Consider the following 19,838-nt stretch of genomic DNA (forward strand, 5'->3'; position numbering starts at 1 on the left):
GTCTTTGATTTTGTTTTATTGATACCACCTGCTCAGCCAGTCAGATTGTAACAGCAACCACGGCTGTAGTAGCAGAAGAGTTATTGTTGTGTGACCCCCGCCTTCTGACCTGTAACCTTAGCATGGAAAGATTTGACGTCATCCATGAGCCATCAAACTCTTTGGCACTTTTCACGCTGGAGGCAAATCTTTGTGTGAACTAAAACAATTCAACCTAACTTGATTGTGCTTGTAACGGTGGAATTGTATTTTCTGCACTGCACGTTGTTTGTAAAGCAGTTGGGAAAAATTGTCTTTTTTCATATTTTAACAGCTATCTGTTGATAATAAATGGGAAACTGTATTTAAAAAAAAAAAAGGAACAATATTTGCGTAATTTGGAATAAAAAATGGCCATTAATCACAACAAAATGTTCATCATTAGCCTATATGCTGTAGCTCTTCATCTTCACATAGATATTCTCACCATATGGAGCTTATAAATGAGTAAACACAGTTAGTGTTCGGTTTGAAATGGCCAGCAGTGTGCAGTAGCTACAGCAGTTCTGTGCTAAGCAGACTGGAGTGATCACATCCGCTATTTCTATTTATTTAGTTTACAAGCTTATTAATTTAGCACACCTAAGCCATTTATTCTGTCGATTTAATCTGCACATCATTCTTTTCAAGTAATCATATTGTTCTGTTGTATGCTTGTTAACATTCTAGGTTGCACATTTGATTAGAAATGATTTCTAAACTAATTGTGCCTATTGTGGCAATAGGGCTATGGATTTTGAAGCTGACCTATAGTGGCTGAAAGTCAAAAACAGTCACTCATAGATATTTAAAACTCTATATACTGCTCCAAATTTGCCACATTTACGCCCTCAGATAAGGGTTTGATAGTAGATATGTCATCCTTCAGCGTGGATTGCTCAGGAGCCATCTCCAGGTGCTCGAGGTACTGTAGGCTGGCAGACGTTGGTTGAATCTGGGACATTATGCTGCTGCCAAGGCCCACCCAACAGTGCTTTGGCATGCAGAGCCTTAGTTATGGTTTTGAACAGGTGCCAGGCAGGCACAGAAACACACAAACAAGCAAACCGGTTTTGTCATCAGACATTAAAGTTTTGTATGCTTAATCTAAATACAAGAAAAGCAACTCCAGTGCTGCATTGCTATTGTTTTCTCATATCCGATGGAAACCTTCAAGCTCAGAAATGGTCAAAGTCTTGACGGCTAAAGGATGCAGTCGTATTCATTTCAGTACACTGAAATGAATCATGCTTTTTAACTGCAGGAACTTTGTCAGAAGCTCAGGCACCTATTAGTGACTGAAAGACATTTACATACATTTTGACTGCAACACCCAGGTCTAGTTTTAGTTTCTGGACTGTGGTTCCTGCCTCCAAAGTAACTTACACCGGGCCACCACAGGTGTTCAAGCCCTTTCTGAAAAATGGAATAGCGTCTTCCTGCTGTTAAAACCCACAAGTCTTACCATGTTAATATCACTTAAACTACACACCCAACTCTTGCAAGTTACTAATTACTAATCAGTAAGTTTAACAGCGGATGTTTACTTTATAAATGTGGATTGTGCTGCTGATTTATTGGTCACTGGTTCTTTCTTTAGGCTGTTGACAGTGGGGTTTATACCTCATCTGTGGCAAATTGGACAAATCCAAGCCTGCAAATAAATTCCTTGTGGTACCACTTCTAGTTACCACTTGGAGGGTGATGTCAGCAGCTTGTATTTACAGTAAATCTGATATGAGGGACACATGACAGCCCCTCCCCACCTTTTAGATTCCTCCTTTTCAACCCTCATCTCCTTCCCCCTTTTTATTTCTTTCTACCTAACCTGCTTTCTATTTTCTCACCCTCCCCCAGTCTTTCCTCCCATCCTGTTAACCACCTCCTCAACCCCCTCAGTGTCCCAGCAGACCTGTGTGTTGGAGAATGTTGACGTAATGTGCTGCTGACTGGATGGTCATCCAGCTCCTGCCCTGAGATAATGGATCTCATTTGATCCTCTCTTTCTCTGCATAGACCACACACACACAAGCATAGAACACACACCAACACACACACACACAACACACACACACACACACACACACACACACACACACACACACACACACACACACACACACACACACACACACACACACACACACACACACACCAACTAGAGTGACTTGCTGAGCTGCTGGAGCCTGCATCCATCCCACCAGCCCTCTTTCTCTCTCCCTCATCTTCTCAACCTTCCTTTTCCCTCTGCAGTATTGGCCCTGCCTACTGGGGAGACTGTCTGCTCTCTCTACCCTTCTTACTTCCTCCCTGTTTTTTTCTAACTCACTATCTGCTGCTGTTTGCTTTTGCTCTCTTTCTCATCTTCATTTTCTCCCTGACACACCCTGTCTACCCCTCATTGCACCCTCCTCCCCTTAGTCATCTCCTCCATCCGACTTTTTCCATCTATTTCTCCGATTTTATCTTTGATTGCCACTTTGTTCTCCTCTATCTCCCTCTGACTGACTTTGTCTTTTATTTTCCTCTCTTATTTCATATTCTACTTGTTTACACTCATTTTCCTTCTTCTAATGTACATTTCTCTGTCATGTAGCCCTAAGTGCCTTCCTCCCTTTTCTGTATCTTTTATTTTCTTCCAGCTTTTGGTCCTTTTTCATTTAATCTCTGAAATTACACTGTAAAAAGACTGCTCCATAACAGATACTGTGTGCTATTAGTCTGCAGTTGTCATTCCCTTGTGGTCTCCATGGGTAAAAGGCCCTGTACCTGCTCTCTTTTTTTAATAGAGCTGTGCACCCTTCCTGTGTGTCTGAATCAATAGCCTTCATTCAGACCGCACTGTCCGGCAGCAGCGAGGGGAATGTATTAGGTAGTGAGGATTGATCGATGATTCATTTGTTTATTGCCATATCAACCAAGGTTGCAAGGACTTGACATTGATTTGGATTTTGAAAATGTAGCAAGCTTATTTTTCTCATTTATAGAAAATGTCAAAGATCTCTATCCTTGCTAATGCAAAGTAATTGTCTAGTGTTACGACCTCAGGCTTCATTTTTCTTTAGGAAGCGCAGCATGAGGTCAGCCAACGAGTAAGCTGTGACGAGCAGTTCTCCTGACCAATGGGAAAGCAGGAGTTTGGTGCTCCAACATGTGCAAACCAGTGCACACAAGCTTGAGAGGTTGTGAATGAGTAATGAAGTGGCAGTACGGTATTTAGACACATTGCTTTGAATGTGTATGGAGCATAGTGAGCATACACATGGACATCAGAGAAGTGTACCTTTATCATTCCCAGTAGTCCATGAAGTTTGATTACCTCGTGTCCTTGCCAGTAGCCTGACAAGCCAGACCCACATCAAGATGTTGGTTTGAGAACTCACCATTGGCAGGGCTCAATCCGAGGGGCGGGATAAACGGTTGTCTTTCAAATTCCCATTGCACTCATAGCCAACCAGAGCAACGCTAGTTGATAGATTAAACTTTTCTCGGCAAAACTCCGAACACATCTTCCTTTTTGAAGAATGACTTCAGTGCTTAACTCCAAGTCTTCCAGAGTCGCGGCCAAAGCCGATTCGAAGCAGCAGCCATCTTCTTTGTTTTCAAGTAGCAGGGAATTCACGCGGAACCGTCGCAACTCTGCCGTCCTTATGTTAAGCCCGCCCACCGACTCTATACACGATGTGATTGGCCTGACCAGAATTAGTTTTTTTCCAGCTTGCAAGCCAACAGAGAGTTTCTAGACTGACTCTGGCTGCAAATTATATTTGCTGCTGCTAGGGTGCGTCTAGATTTGGCTTGATCTGGCTACCTTGCCAGCATAGCTCTGATTGACTTCAACCTGAGCAGAGGTCTAACCAGCCACAATAATTGAAAACCCCTGTGTGGGTGTGCAGGGCCTTTTTAAAGGCTACATGATGGTACTTCTAAGCACATTGTACTGTAAACTACAAATCCATTTACATTAGAAATAACACCAGTTAGTTTTATAAAATTTTTTTTTTTTCCACCATAAAAACTAAACTATAACCACCAAAAATTTGATTATTCGCCAGTTGCCTGGCAACTGGTCCTGGCCAAGAAATATGTCAGGCCCCCCCCCCACACCCCCGGAAAATGCGAATCCAGTTTAATCCGTTTTTTGTACGAAATAAACAAATATGACATAACATGTAAGACAGTGACCATTTTAGAGGTACTGTGTCTGGCTAGCTGCATCCCCCTGTTTCCAGTCTTTATGCTAAGCTAAGCTAACCGGCTGCTAGCTCCAGCTACATATTTACCATACTGGCACAAGAGGGGTATCAATCTTCTTATCTAACTCTCAGCAAGAAAGCGAATAATTGTCCCGAGATATTTCTTTAAGCTCCTCACAGAATTCACAAGGCTCAAGAATTTGTGTGTGTGTGTGTGTGTGTGTGTGTGTGTGTGTGTGTGTGTGTGTGTGTGTGTGTGTGTGTGTGTGTGTGTGTGTGTGTGTGTGTGTGTGTGTGTGTGTGTGTGTGTGTGTGTGTGTGTGTGTGTGTGTGTGTGTGTGTGTGTGTGTGTGTGTGTGTGTGTGTGTGTGTGTGTGTGTGTGTGTGTGTGTGTGTGTGTGTGTGTGTGTGTGTGTGTGTGTGTGTGTGTGTGTACTTGTTACTGCAGAACCCACTTGTGTTTATTTGACTTCCTGTTGTGTTTTGTGGATCAGATTGCTTGTTAGTATGGAGATGAAACTGAGAATAGGCGTGGCCCTGAGCTGCAGTCCTCTGCAGTGTCTCTTTTCCCCCTCTCCCTTTTTGTACGGAACATGAATAATGACTTGTGTTAATTGGGCCGGGAAGTCAAAGCAAATACTGTCCATCGATTTCTGTAATCAATCTGGTGCCTTCTACCTTATCAGCCTGGATGAAGAGGCAGCCAAGGTTGTCTTCTATTCAGAACACACACACACACACACACACACACACACACACACACACACACACACACACACACACACACACACACACACACACACACACACACACACACACACACACACACATATCCATACATCCATTTGTGCAAAGGAGCATGTCTTTTTCTTTTGTTGTCTGACTCTGTGTTTACCACCACCTTCCCGCTTCACTTCTCATCATTACTACATGAGCCATAGCAACAGTCAGCTGCTTTGTTGTAACCAAGCTGTCTAGTTTTTTTAGCACAGGGACTCTGTATGCATGGCAAATGATTTTGTTTTAATAAGTAATAGTGTACTTCACGTGAGCGACATAGAGAAGACTCCCTCCTTTCCATTTTTTTTGTCCTTACTTTCTTTACTGCTTATCATATGATGAAGGCAAATAAAGCAGTGATAATACTTTATTAAATGAACTAAACCAGAGACACATTCCCCTGATTAGGTTTCATTCGTAAATTACTTTGTTTTAATAATTAAAAAATAATTAATAATTGTAATAATCTTTATTTATAGAGCACTTTTCAAAATCCACATTACAAAGTGCTAAACAAAGGCAGCAAAATAAAACAAAAAGGTTTTAAAAGAAAACTGATAAAAACAAGGTGGTGTATAAAACCAATACTGTTTAGGGCATTTTTAGGCCCCTTATTTGTATGGGACAGCTGAAGATGTGAAAAGGGTGAGAGAGAGGAAATGACATGCAGCAAAGGGCCGCAGGTCGGAGTTGAACCCGCAGCTGCTGCGTCGATGGAGAAAACCTCTATATATGGGTTTGCGCTCTACCAGGTGAGCTACCCAGGCACTCAGAAAAACATTTTTTTAAAGAAAACAATGTAAGTCAAATTTTAAAATTTATTCTAAAACATACTGGGAGCCAGTGTAGAGGAGTGATGTGATCATGTCTCTTGGTTCTGGACAGTCTGGAGTCAATCAATAGATTTGGGTTCGGGCAAGTAAAGAGACTGTTGCAGTAATCCAGGTGTGATGAGATGAAGGCGTGTAAAATGGTCACTCTGTCTTTTTAAAAGTTAAGATGGATCATATTTTTGCAAAACTTAAATTACTGTCAAACCAGTCGCCAAGTTTCCTTGTAACATGCTTGAGGTTGTCCAATAGGCACTATTGGTCCCTGGCTCAAAAAAGGTTGGGATCTCCTATTGAATAGGGGACCAGACACAGGCAGATTTTGTTTTCTCATATGCTGGGACCCAACGACGATCTCTTGAGTTCAGCTGAAATTTTTTTTGACATCCAGCTTTTGACCTCACAAAGGCAGTCATTAAGTGAACTCATTTCTACAAAATGTCTGGGTCTGTGTGTATAACCGGCAGGTACATCTGCGTATCATCAGCATAAAAAATAAATAAAAATACGTCATTTTTTAGGAACATAGGTATCTATCATTAAATTTGAAATTATGGTTTCCATAATGGTTAGCCACATACTGATAAGTCATAATAAAATTCTAACATAACATTATTATATAATGAAATTATATGATTACATATAATTGTGAGTATTTCGTTGGGTTCTCAGGGTTACTAAAATCTAGATTATGTCCGTTATTGCATGTGGGTCCAATGGGATTGGAAATTTTGACAAACTACTGCCGTGGCAGCCATTTTTTTTTAAATGGCCGCCACGGCAACCAGGGTGGGAGTTTGCAATGGCCCAATATCCAGTTTTGTTCCCATGTATCTATCAACACATCTGCCGATTTTGGTACTTTTATCACAAAATGAAAAGTGGTTTTAATTTATTGAGCTATGCCGCCCCACTATAATGGGAGCAAAGGTCTTGCTGTAGTCTTCAGTCGTCTGTCTGCTGTCTCTGCTTCCTCTTACAGCGGGGTAAATGGTATTGATTTTAAACAGTGTTTGAAGGGGGGGATAAGAACAACTGGTGAGGCAATCATTTACTACAGTAGCGCAATGCAGCATGATGCACTGAAAGAATATTAATGAAGAAGAGCTGTGTATGTGTCTCTGTTTCAAAAAATGTTTAGTGTGTGCTGCTTCTCTGAGCTAAAAGGTTTAGATGAGGTGTGTGTGTGTGTGTGTGTGTGTGTGTGCGTGTGCGCGTGTGTGCGTGTTCTTCAGTACAATGTTTTGGCGTCTTAACACATAGATTTATTTGGGGATTTGATAAATGGAAATTCTGGTATTTTCAACCTGTATCTTCTTTTGATTTTGGCCATCTGATTATGGGTCATGCTAACTTTCCACTCGTCACCTCTGTTGCCCGGGAAGTGGATCTCTATGCAGTTAGCTACAACAGTTAATCCTCGGACCTCCTCTCTGTTGACATTTGGTCGGACTCAAGACAAGCACATATTGTGTGTAAAATATAAGTTGATTTTAAAATCTCATATGTTGGTGGAGTGTCTGTATTGTAGTGCAGAGTGCTTGATAACACTTTTAGCTGTTTTTTGAAAGGAGAAATCCAGCAGTAAATAAAACGTATTCATAGCCCACTACATTTTGTCTAATGGCATCAGTAAGGCTTAGACCCTGTCCCCTGGCTCAATTTTGTGCCTACTCATGGCATAGAGAAGCAAGACTGGTGTGAAATCTGCCCCTATCACTCGGTTTTAATTTCAAGTAGGTCAAGTAAAGCGGATTGAGTGCATTCATGATACTGCTTCCTCTCTGTAAGAGATGCACAGCATGTGCTTAATGCTGTGTTAAAACAGACAAACACAGACCCCCATTCACTTCAGTGAGGCCACAGAGGGTCACCTGGCAAAAAAAGTTTTACCTAATTTGAATTTTGCCGCAACCCAGTGTGGTGTCATTTTTGCTTTGTAACGTAACAGGTTTTTGATGTTTACCTGGGGATTGTTTTGCGACGGAGGATAAAATGATCATTTCCCAGATTTTTTAAATCCTGTCTTGTACTGTAGTGATAAAATACTGTTAAGTGTTTTGCTATCTGATGAGCCTCCAATCTCATGGATCTATTACTCAAACTAGCCTTCCTGAATCATATTTAATCATCTCACTGGTGCCTGAAGCAACATGGCTCCAGCAACACCATTTTAATGCAGGGTTATTTTTGCTCTTAATTTCCATTAACAGGCAGAGTGACACAGCAAAATGTAGCTAATGGGAACAAGGTTTCCCACTGCGACTCTGAGAGCTGAGCTTGTGCCAAGTTTATCCCAGCGGCTCATGTTTTCTACACTGGGTCTCTCCGGGCTTGTAGTCTTTGATCAATGCTGTTTTGGCTCCATCTGTCCATCAAGCTGTGGGTTCTCTAGTTGTAAACGATGGCGTTTTACAGCTTCTATTTTTATTTCAACGTGTTGATTAAAAATTGATAATGAAAATATGGTTGCTGACTCTTTCACCATTCTCAATCTAGAGGCTCATGCTGGCCAGCTCAGTGAAATGTGTCTCTTTATGGGTGGCAAAATTATTTAATCTGCTCTCAGGGGGCGTTTCAGCTCTGCTGACTGTGCATGTTGCAGTCTTCATGGCTGTGAGCGGAACAAGACAAGGCTGTGACGAATCATATCCGTAATGTTGTCAGGGTCTAAGTGTGAATGTGATTTATGTGTAGTTGGTTCATTTCAAAGTTCTTCTCCAAGGTTCATCACAGGGCCATTGATGTGAATTGTCATTCTCTGCAGTTATCATTAGAAAATTATGATAAAATTTCTGTGACCAACACCCAGCAGCAGCTTCTGTTGGTGTACGATTTCTGAAAGATGAGGTCACCCAACTGTGTTAGCCAGCATTTTCTAAACCTGTTCGCTCTTTCTTTTACAGTTGAAACTTGAAGATCGATCTATCGTAATTAGAGACATGGTGCGAAGAAACAATTCTAATGTAAGTGGAGTTTTTTTTCTTTGTCTATAGCTCTCCCTTTTCACTTCACCTCTCTCATTCTGTCTTGTTATTTCTAGTTTTCTTTCAACCAAGTCTCTCTTTTTGTCAGTCATGTCGCTGTTTACCACTCTGTTCCATTTGCTGCATCAGACATGACTGGAATAACATTACAGGTCGACACTTAAAAAGGTCTTAGAGGAGACTTTTTGTGTTAATGCAGTACGACGACTCACAATCTGAATACAAATGCAAGACTTTCTCTTTTGGTTGAAATTCAAGTGTTGTCTCGTTCACATACCCTCAATCCAGTGATGCTTGTGGACCTCAGGGAAGTTAATTTTTTTTACAAGCAATACCCAAGTGTCCCTGTTGATGGATAGGAAACTGTAGCAGTGATGATAATTGATATGATGGTAAACATGTATTTGTTGCATTACAGGACAGCCAGTGTGGTATTGTGACCAACATTGACATTGAGTGTGCAGTGAAACTAGTGGGGACAAACTGTGTTCTGTATCCAGTTAACAGCAAAGACCTGCAGCACATCTGGGTAAGACATTTTACTGAAGGGCCTTAATACTCCTTTAAATACATTTATGGTAACGCTGAAATTTATTTCACAGATACTACAACTAATACTTTTAATGACCCACGTTTAGTAATAATACATATTTTCAAATGTGATTTTAAAAATGTGTATCATTATAGTCAGCGACTAGGATGATACAAATACAGCGTGTCACTGCATAGCCTGTTGTTTCATATAGTTTAGGAGTGTGTTTTATTGCATTATGTTAAGGATAATCAAATGTATGTGAGGTATTGTATATGATAAACACACAATTATCAATCTCATAGTACACTTACTACTCAAATCAGTATTTGGTACCAGATGATTAACTTCAGTCATGGTTGATAATAGGGGTTGGTCTAGAAATAAGATAATAGTAATGGTGAACCTCTGCAACTTTCAGTAAAAAATATTGCAATCCAAGCAATCTCTCGCGTCAGTTAACCTACACAGTGTTTCCGGGACCTGAAAGGAGTGAATTAAATCTGTAGACCTGCCAGCGTTGGTCTCTCAGACTGATCTGCAAGTGATCCTCATAACTATTGTGTGTGTTTGTTTGTTTATTAAGATCTGTCAGTCTTCAACATAAGCTACTCTTCCTGGGGTCTCTATTATTCCTAAGAATATTACATAAACTGGATTACATACAGTACAGGCCAAAAGTTTGGACACACCTTCTCATTCAATGCATTTCCTTATTTCCTTTATTTTCATGACTATTTACATTGTAGATTCTCACTGAAGGCATCAAAACTATGAATGAACACATATGGAATTATGTACTTAACAAAAAAGTGTGAAATAACTAAAAACATGTCTTATATTCTAGTTTCTTCAAAGTAGCCACCCTTTGCTTTTTTATTAATAAGGGAAAACGATCCACTAATTAACCCTGACAAAGCACACCTGTGAAGTGAAAACCATTTCAGGTGACTACCTCATGAAGCTCATTGAGAGAACACCAAGGGTTTGCAGCGCTATCAAAAAAGCAAAGGGTGGCTACTTTGAGGAATCTAAAATATAAGACATGTTTTCAGTTATTTCACACTTTTTTGTTAAGTACATAATTCCATATGTGTTCATTCATAGTTTTGATGCCTTCAGTGAGAATCTACAATGTAAATAGTCATGAAAATAAAGAAACACATTGAATGAGAAGGTGTGTCCAAACTTTTGGCCTGTACTGTACATCTATACTATTCATACGCCATCAACGGTACAACAAAACATAACCTTACATACATAACATTCATACTCCCAAAATAACAATAGTAAACGCAATACATCAGACACAACGCAGGCCCAAAACCTGTCGAGTACATACTGTTGCTCACAGAATCATTTAAATCTTCCAATAGTAGTTCATAACAGAAATAAAGTACCTGAAAATGTATCCTCTAGTCTAGGTCACAAAAAAGGGTAATACTTTGATAAAAATGTAAAATTGATAGAACTGATTGATTTTCTTATTGTCATTGTGTTTTTTCTAGTCTTTTATGTACGGCGACTACATCGCCTATGACTTCTGGCTGGGGAAAGTGTATGACCTGACTAATCACATTATCCTCAAGCTCTCCAACGGAGCCAGGTAGAGTGTGTGTTTGTGTAACCGTGTGTACTGTGTGACCCTGTTGGAGTCTGTCAGCGTGTCTACATGCTGGCACACATTGATCAGTGCCAAATCCAGTGAGTGTCAACCGGTCCTCTCTCTCTGTCTCTGTCTCTCTCTCTCTCTCTGTCTCTCTCTGTCTCTCTCTCTGTGCCTCCCTCCAGGTGCTCCATGAGTGTGGAGGACGGTGCCAAGCTTTACGACGTCTGTCCGCATGTCAGTGATTCGGTATGTAGCCACAAGCTCTTATCTGTCACCTCAGGTACATCCACCCTGAACAGAGCAGCTGCTAGTCGGGGATCAGATCCCTTCACAAATAGCTGGTATGCTGTCTGTAGATAGTTATTATTTGTTATTCAATGTAATATCCATCCATAGTTGTGTGTAGGTCTAGTTTGTACAATTACGAAATATTGTAGTATTTGTAAGTGTTTGCTCTGCTATAGAAAACAATAATTTATGTTTTCTAGAAATTGAAATGCAATGCAAAGTTGTCTTCATTTAAAACCGTAATTTTTCCAATTTTTAGTCGTCTTGACAGGTGATGGTGAACCATTTCCTTTCCAACACTTATTAATGGGATTTTACATTTTCAGAAAGACTAAAGCTGCAATTTGTTTAGGCCTACTGATCAGTTGGGGTGTGTGTGTGTGTGTGTGTGTGTGTGTGTGTGTGTGTGTGTGTGTGTGTGTGTGTGTGTGTGTGTGTGTGTGTGTGTGTGTGTGTGTGTGTGTGTGTGTGTGTGTGTGTGTGTGTGTGTGTGTGTGTGTGTGTGTGTGTGCGTGTGTGTGTGTGTGTGTGTGTGTGTGTGTGTGTGTGTATGTGTGTGTGTATGTGTCTGTGTGTGTGTGTGTGTAGTACAGCTTAATTAGCTAATAAATCATCATGTTCTCAGTTGTAGTCATATTGTATCCTCGATACTGTGTTTGTTCTTCAGGGTCTGTTCTTCGACGAGGCGTATGGTTTCTACCCAGGTCAGGTCCTGATTGGTCCGGCCAAAGTCTTCTCTAACGTACAGTGGCTGTCGGGGGTCAAACCTGTCCTGAGCAGGAAGTGCAAGTTCAGAGTGGTGGTAGAAGAGGTGAGACGATGATGACGGCTCCTCCTTTTTTCTCTTTTTTTAATGGCCAACTCTATTGGAGTCATATACTTGAATAAACTGGGTTTAACATGTAATTATGTATCTTAAATGGCCTAAATTGTCTCCATGGTGTCGTCATGCTCTTCTCAGGTGAAAGTCGTCGAACTGAAGGTGACGTGGATCACAAAGAGCTACTCTCCCAAAGGTTCAGACAGTGTCTATCCCCCTCCCTCCATCATCACACATGAAAATCTCTGCAGGTCAGTCTGAATATTCGTCGATATATCCTCACACAGATTTATGTATGCAGAACAGATACGAACTGAAACTGTATCTTGTTGCCCATGGGGTAATGTTACTGTGCTGGTTGGGTTTAGGGTGAGGCGTCTAGGATACTACGACCACACCCAGAGGCAGCTAGGAGAGAGGGCTCTATACGTTTTTCCTGCTCAGGGGGACGCCAAGCGGATCACCTGTGATGGACCCGAGGGTGCCCCTGTCTTGCCCGAAGACCCCGTGGTCAGAAAGGTGAGGATAATATTTATTCATATATGTTAGAGTGTAGATTAAATAGTGTTCTTTTATGGTATATGAAGAGCTTGTTACCTGTTGTAGGAATGTAGGATGATCCAGCGCGTTATCTCCTCAGGATCTTATTAACACTCAATGTCACCTGTTTTACACCAGAAGTTGATAAAAAGCGGGGCGGGGGGGGGGACACAGGGGTTGATCACTGTGCCGGGTGTATTTTAGGAATGGATATCTTGTGCTATTACAGAGACTGAGCATTTGTAAACTGCAAGGCTGCAATTTTTCATCTTCAAACTCTCACTCTTCGTCTGTGTGTGTGTGTGTGTGTGTGTGTGTGTGTGTTGCGTGTGTGTGTTGCGTGTTGCAGTTGAAAAGGATGTTCAAGAAGGATTTGGGGAAGAAAACTGAGAATGCCGACGCACAAGGTGCGTATACACAGCAAGACTCTAATGTTTAAGAATTTTATTCCCTTAAAACTAGATGTGCGTATGAGTAATCAAACAACGACACTACAACACAAATTATCATTTTAAGTAGAACATGATTACATATCGGCCAATATGTTTTCAGTTTTTATTATTTTTTTTTTATTTTATTTTTTTTAAAGGTTCAGATTCTTTTAACTTATTTGCCTCAGAAATCCAGCAGTGATGGGGTAGTTTAGGATGGTTTGATCTTGTAAATCTCTCTGGTCCAACTAATTTGTCTAATCATCACAATTAATCATTAGCCAAAAACGTGATCATTTCCTGTCTCTGCATGCAGTCAGAAAACTGCGCATTACTTTTTGCTTACATCTTCTCTAAAGTAGCTGAGAACGAAGTGTCTCCATGCAGAGCAGAGTCAGAATGATTTAAAGTTCCTGTGAGATATCAGGGGGGCTCAGTACAGAGGGAACGGACTATTGGAAATTGCGCTGAAGTGCGTTACACTACGGCTCAGAAATGTACTGCGTCTGCCTTCATGATCCAGGAAAATAAACACATGACCGTGTCTCTCTCTCTGTGAAGCCATATCAAATTAAAATCCTAAAGTACCCAGACACTGAGCTTGTTGAGACAGAGACTGACAAAGAAATATATGATTTACACTTTTTAATTATTTTGGGTTTTAAATTTATATCATTAATTGAATCTCCTATTTTTAAAAAGATTATCCATCATTCACTTAAATTTAATTCCTAATGTTTTATCTCTCACCAGGAGATCAAAAATCAGAGCAGACAGACACTTCTCATCCCAACAACAACAACAACGGCCCCGTGGTGCCCTTCCAGAACCCTCCGGACTCCCAGAACACCTACGACCCTTCGGCTGAACACGGAGAGCAGGACGCTGACGACGAGGCTGCAGAAGACACTGACGATACCAGGTCTGTTAACCAAATGTAGTTATTTGGTAGGTTGTTTTCGGTCTGTTGAAGTGTGGGAGGACAAGCTGATAAGCACCCAGTGTCGGCCACTTGTCCACTAACAGGTATGGACGCAATAAAGTGAGCTTCTGTAAAGTAAAATGTGATCTGATGAAAAAAAAACTTTCTTTGTGGAGATAAAATGGATTAAATGTTAAAGATTTTACTGAGTGTATGTCTGAGGGGGGTTGATTGAAGCCTGGTAATATTTAAAGCCAGAGTTTAAGGTGTTGTGTTGGAGTGCAGTATATTGCAAGGTGTTTGGGAGGACAAAAGTTTATACATTACACTAACAGTGGTACTGCAGCAAGCTATTATTTTCATTATTAATTAATTGGCCGTTTCTTTTCTCGATTAATCGTTTTGTCTATGAAATGTCAGAAAATTATTATAATTGAATTATAATTTCCCAGAACCCAAGGTGACTTATTTAAATTAGTAGTTGTATCTAAACATTAGTTGGAAAAACCCAAAGATATTCAGTTGACCATAAATGACAAAGAAAAGCATCAAGAATCATTTATCTGTTATCAAAACAGTTGCCAATTATTTTCTGTTTCTGGGCTTAATGTAGTTCTACATTAAGCCCAGTTCTTTTTTGCTGTGCTGTAAATTAAAGCTTTAACAATTACTCAATTAATCTTAGTTGATTGACAGAACACTAAACCGCAACCATTTTGGTAATTGCTTAACTGCTGAAGTCATTGTGTTCAGCAAAAAAAATACTCTGGTTCTGATTGTCAAAGGTGAATATGTGCAGGTGTTCTGAGATTCTTCTATGATTTAAATGGAATATCTTTGGGTTTTGGACTGGGAAGAGCTTTTTAAACTATTTTCTGACTTTTGCGGACCAATCTATTATGAGATGTTAACCTGTGACTATAATCTTGGTTGCAGCTCTCTGACGTCATCGGCCAGCTCTACAGCCTCTTCTCAGAGTGGCGGTCTGGGAACCAACCGTAAGAAGAGCATCCCACTCTCCATCCGTAACCTGAAGAGGAAGCACAAGAAGAAGAGGACCAAGTTTTCCCGCGAGTTCAAGCCTGGAGACCGGTGCGTAAACTGCAGTAATCAAAACCCCAGTATTGTTGTCTTTTTTTTCCTTCTCCACTGTGTCTTTGTTGCTTGCACTGCTTTGTACTTTTCTTTGTTTTGTTTTTTTCATTTATTTATTTGTCTTTTTTTAATGTTTCATCCATTCGTAACTCCATACATTCATACCATCTTCATCCCTTACTGCCAGTGCCTAAAAGTGACCAGTAAATAATCCAGAGTCTGGGGGAACAACCGAAATGTTTTGACATTTGGAATATTTATAAGGCTGATTGGGCTGGTGCGTCCTCGCAACTGTTTCAGGAATTTGGTGTAAAAATAAGACCTATGACATCGTCTGTTGCAGAATGGATAAAGCAACAGCAGCTGACCCCGGAAATCTGACAACAGTGTGTCTGTGTGTCCCTCCAACCTCTCTCTTGTTTGTCAAAGGGCTCATGTCTCGATCTGTGCTCGACAGCAACCTCACACACAGGGAGTCTTTCAGACTACTGATGGTGTCATGTTCTCAACCACACACTGTCACCCTCATCCTCAGTTTACAACACAGATTTCACACTCTCTCTGGCTTGTTTTACTTCACCAAACAAAACCACAACACTGCAGATGTTCTTCGCCAAGTTATGTTTTCTAAATTATTTTAGAACGGAGACCTTGAAAAAAGAGAGAATGAAAGGGAAGGTTGAGGTCTCAACATTCCAAGAGGGGAGATAAATGTGGTTCAGTAAAGATGCATGCTACAGTAGATAAGTGGACAGGATAGGATGAGGGTAAAAATAGCAGTATTGTACAGTAGCTTTCCTTTTGTGATGAGTGAACCACAAGCGAGCAATTGTCCTCTATATGATAAAAGACAAGGCAGTTTTTACATTGTTGATATTTACCTTTTGTGTGTTTGAACAGGGTTGCAGTGGAAGTTGTATCCACAAAGACCACGGCTGATGTGATGTGGAAGGACGGGCGGGTGGAGAAGGGGATCCGATCAAACAACCTCATCCCCATCCAGCACCTCGACAGCCATGAGTTTTGTCCCGGGGACTTTGTAGTAGACAAACGACGTAAGGAAAAACAGTTTGATTTAAAAAATTATACATTTTTGTGTTTTATTTTGTTGCGTTTCAACTCTTCAGACCAGTGAAGACAGCATGTGTCAGATTTCTGTCCCTGTGGACTGCGATGAGATTTTGTATATAGGCCACTCTGCCACCTAGTACCTACAGTATCTAGGTCATTTGCTGAAACTATGCCAAGTTTGTGCGTCTGTAAAATGGACTGAAAAAACGGGGATGTACGTTAAGGCTGGAATGTTACATCCAAACTATTTTCATTCATACAGATGCATCGTTTTTAGAAATCTTTGCAATTAGAGGTTTCAAGTGTTTTGTGTTCTTTGTTTTGCTCTCTAAACTGTGTGTGTGTGGATGTGTTTGTGTGTGTGTGTGTGTGTGTGTGTGTGTGTTTGTGTGCTCTCTCAGCCCAAGCCCTCCAGGACCCGGGAGTGTACGGTGTGATCCAGTCTGGTGATCACAAGGGCAGAACATGTGTCGTCAAGTGGATCAAACTCAACTCCAGAAGCGACGACGTGGAGGTCAGTCAGGAAAACAAGACAACAGTGTTTGTGTTTTCAAGAATGTAAAAGCCATGAGAACACTTTATTTGTTGGCCGGCTTGGTCTTATGTTGTGATACCTGGCTGCTGTACGTGAGTCTTTAGTAGAAATGAAATCGGCCTGGTATTCTTTTTTGCTTTATTTCAGGTTTTCGGTATGGAGGAGGATGTCAGTGTGTACGACATCGTCGATCACCCAGATTTCCACTTCCGCACCACCGACATCGTCATTAGAATATGGAACTCTGAGAACGGACATGACTGCGAAAACGATGTGAGAACAATTGACACAGATGGGCTGGGCAAAATAATAGAAACACCTCTCGGTATAATGCAATAAACAGCACCACAAACTACTTTCTCTTTTTTTTTTTTTTTTTTTACTGACCATTCATGAAGGTAGCATTTATTGCATTACTGTATCAGACTGCATTTGTTTTAGCTAGCTTTACCTAATAAACTGGCAACTGAGTGTATAATATTTTGCTCTGCAAATGTTTAGTAACCAGGAACCTGTTCTTTGTTTCTGTTTTACACTCGATGAGCTTTTTTTCCTGCACCACCCTCTGGGCAAAATGTCACCTTTGCCCTCAAACTATTTCATAATCCAACTGGTAAAGCACATTTATGTCCCATTAGGGATAGACTGTTCTCATTTTATTGACCTCATGAGGTTTTAGAGCAACTGTAAGGTATAGTTACATTAAGAAAATCAAATGTGTTATATTCTGGAGTAATAAACACTGATGTCTGCTGTCATATTGATTTTTATTTGTATTACACAGAATCACAAGTTTGCCTCAAAGGGCTTTACAGTCAGATAACACACAGGGCCCTATCTTGCACCTGGCGCGGCGCAGCGCAGCCCAACGCAGGTGTCTTTGCTAGTTTAAGACCAACGCAGTTGTCAATTTCCCGTCCAGCAACCCCGTCGTATAAATAGCAAATGCACCTGCGCCCATCTGTGCACCCATGGGCGTGCTGGCCTTACAAGGAGGTGTGTTCAGGTGCATTCTTGGCATATTGCTATCTTGAGGTAGCGGAAAGTGATCGCGTGCTTTCATTTCACGCGCAAGCAGATCAGTTTCTTCTCCTGAAAATCTCTCCTTCCTGCGTAGCAAATCCGACATCATAACAGCAATGCGCCAAGGTACAAATGCGCCTGGCTTTTAAAGGGAATGGGAGTGACACTCTGATTGGTTTATTGCACGTTGCTCCTAAAGACACCTATGATTAATTCAGACACTAAGTACAATAATTTTTAACCATACGCCTGGCGCACAGACCCTTTTTTTTTTCGCTGGTAAACTAGCAAAAGTGGATTCATACACGCCCTAAATGCACCTGCACCAGGCGCTTTATGCGTGCGCTTAGATTGTTAAAATAGGGCCCGCTATATCCTCTCAGACCATTTTAGTCTTGTTTTATTATTGTATAAGGTGTTGTTGGCTGTTGATAATGGTTGTACTGTGTCTCTACACCCTCCTTCACTCAGACGTCGGTCGGACAGGTGTCCAGGGTAGATGTGAGCAGCAAAGTGGAGGTGGTGTGGGCGGATAACTCCATGACCATTGTCTTGCCACAGGTAAATGTTAATCCTTAATGAAATTGAATATCGTTTTGACATTAGAAGTGAGACGTCGGTCTCCTAATAATTATACACACACATACAGCACCTCTACAATGTGGAGTCTGAGATCGAGGAGACGGACTATGACTCGGTGGAGGAGACGAGCAGCGTCCTATCCACTGAGGAGTGGGAGGACGAGAGCGACAGCTGGGAGACGGATAACGGCCTCACCACTGAGGAAGACAGCCACGTCAACAATGCAGACATCATCGACACAGCGACCCCGACCCCCACCCCCACTAGCTCCGCGACGTTCATCATCCCCCCTCAAGAGGGCAGCAAAGCTGGGGTCACCAGCCCCACTAAAGGAGCCCCTGGAGAGGAGGGAGAGGCATCTGTGGCTGCTGCTAGTCCTGCTTCTGGAGGAGGTGGGGAGCTTATTTTTTGTAACATTTATATTGTTTGTTTCGAGACAATAGTGTCAACATGCCACCTATGTGATAGTTTTTTCTACAGGACAAAAGAGCTTTTTGTTGTTGTTGTGTGTTAATGAAGTGAAATCTGTGTCTTTAGGCAAGGTAAGGATATTGTATTTATATAGCACAATTGATTACAATTAAACCAAAAATGCAACACATTAAACCAAGGGCAAATAGACAATACTATTAGACAATTAAAATACAGTAGATGATAAAAGTGAAAGTAAAAACAGACCATTTAACAATAGTAAAAGAAGAACAGGACCAAAAAAGCACCTTCACCAGATCTGGATCGAATATTAGGTACAGTTACAAAGCAGCGTTCTACCTGTGTCCTGTTTGACATTTCTGATTTCATTTATTATACACTTAATAAATTAGGAACCACTCCAGGAGCTGTTAATGGCGCAGAGAAGCCCAGTAAAGATGGCGCCTCTCGGGGCTTCAGGGAGTTGAAAGAGGCCCTGAAGATCCTGGAGAGCCTGAAGAACATGACTGTGGAGCAGCTCTGGACCGGCGGTTCTCCAACCTCTCCGACCTCCGCTGAACCCGCTTCAACAACTAATGTAGCGAGTTCGGTGACGCCCACGGCCCCCGAGAAACCGACCAAGGAGAAACGTTTCCTTGACGACATTAAGAAGCTGCAGGAGAACCTGAGGAAGACGCTGGACAACGTAGCCATCGTGGAGGAGGAGAAGATGGAGGCTGTGGTGGAGGCAGGGGGGAGCGGAGGAGCAGGGACAGAGGTAGGTGTTAAATGAATCTACAACGTGGCAGAGTTGATTTAATTTGCGCACAAATTTGCCAGTGCAGTCCAAATAAATTAGTGCAACATTAGATTGTGTCTCACCTGCTAGTTTGTGACTGTTCAGGTAGAGAGAGCTGGAGAGGAAAAGCCCCAGCAAGAGCCGCAGACACCGGTTGGTGGACAAGAATGGCCCAGTGAGTTTCTCAGTGATACACCAGTACTGTGCCAACAGAGTGGTGGCAAGCCTGGTGTCACCTTTACTAGCGCCAAGGGAGAGGTGTTCTCTGTGCTGGAGTGGGCACCAGGTGAGAATTGTGAAGATTGTCTTAAACACTCAGACAACAAACAGAAGCCTGCTTCCCATTTCCATTCTGTAAACACACACACA

The 19,838-nt window shown here is 41.5% G+C and overlaps 1 protein-coding gene across 1 annotated transcript in view; it reads left to right on the forward strand.

Moving 5' to 3' along the window:
* ube2o (ubiquitin-conjugating enzyme E2O) overlaps positions 1–19,838 on the forward strand; it is a 31,425-nt gene that overhangs the window by 5,234 nt on the left and 6,353 nt on the right. The window contains exons 2-18 of the mRNA XM_039798700.1: positions 8,731–8,790; positions 9,230–9,340; positions 10,852–10,949; positions 11,135–11,198; positions 11,908–12,051; positions 12,202–12,311; positions 12,429–12,579; positions 12,950–13,007; positions 13,785–13,953; positions 14,890–15,045; positions 15,949–16,103; positions 16,521–16,633; positions 16,802–16,927; positions 18,149–18,238; positions 18,327–18,651; positions 19,084–19,448; positions 19,575–19,755. Of these exons, the coding sequence (XP_039654634.1) occupies positions 8,731–8,790; positions 9,230–9,340; positions 10,852–10,949; positions 11,135–11,198; positions 11,908–12,051; positions 12,202–12,311; positions 12,429–12,579; positions 12,950–13,007; positions 13,785–13,953; positions 14,890–15,045; positions 15,949–16,103; positions 16,521–16,633; positions 16,802–16,927; positions 18,149–18,238; positions 18,327–18,651; positions 19,084–19,448; positions 19,575–19,755 (2,476 nt within the window). The remainder of the gene's footprint in view (positions 1–8,730; positions 8,791–9,229; positions 9,341–10,851; positions 10,950–11,134; positions 11,199–11,907; positions 12,052–12,201; positions 12,312–12,428; positions 12,580–12,949; positions 13,008–13,784; positions 13,954–14,889; positions 15,046–15,948; positions 16,104–16,520; positions 16,634–16,801; positions 16,928–18,148; positions 18,239–18,326; positions 18,652–19,083; positions 19,449–19,574; positions 19,756–19,838) is intronic.

Source organism: Perca fluviatilis, chromosome 1 (genome assembly GCF_010015445.1).
Source record: "Perca fluviatilis chromosome 1, GENO_Pfluv_1.0, whole genome shotgun sequence".
In the NCBI taxonomy this organism is placed as follows: Eukaryota; Metazoa; Chordata; class Actinopteri; order Perciformes; family Percidae; genus Perca; species Perca fluviatilis.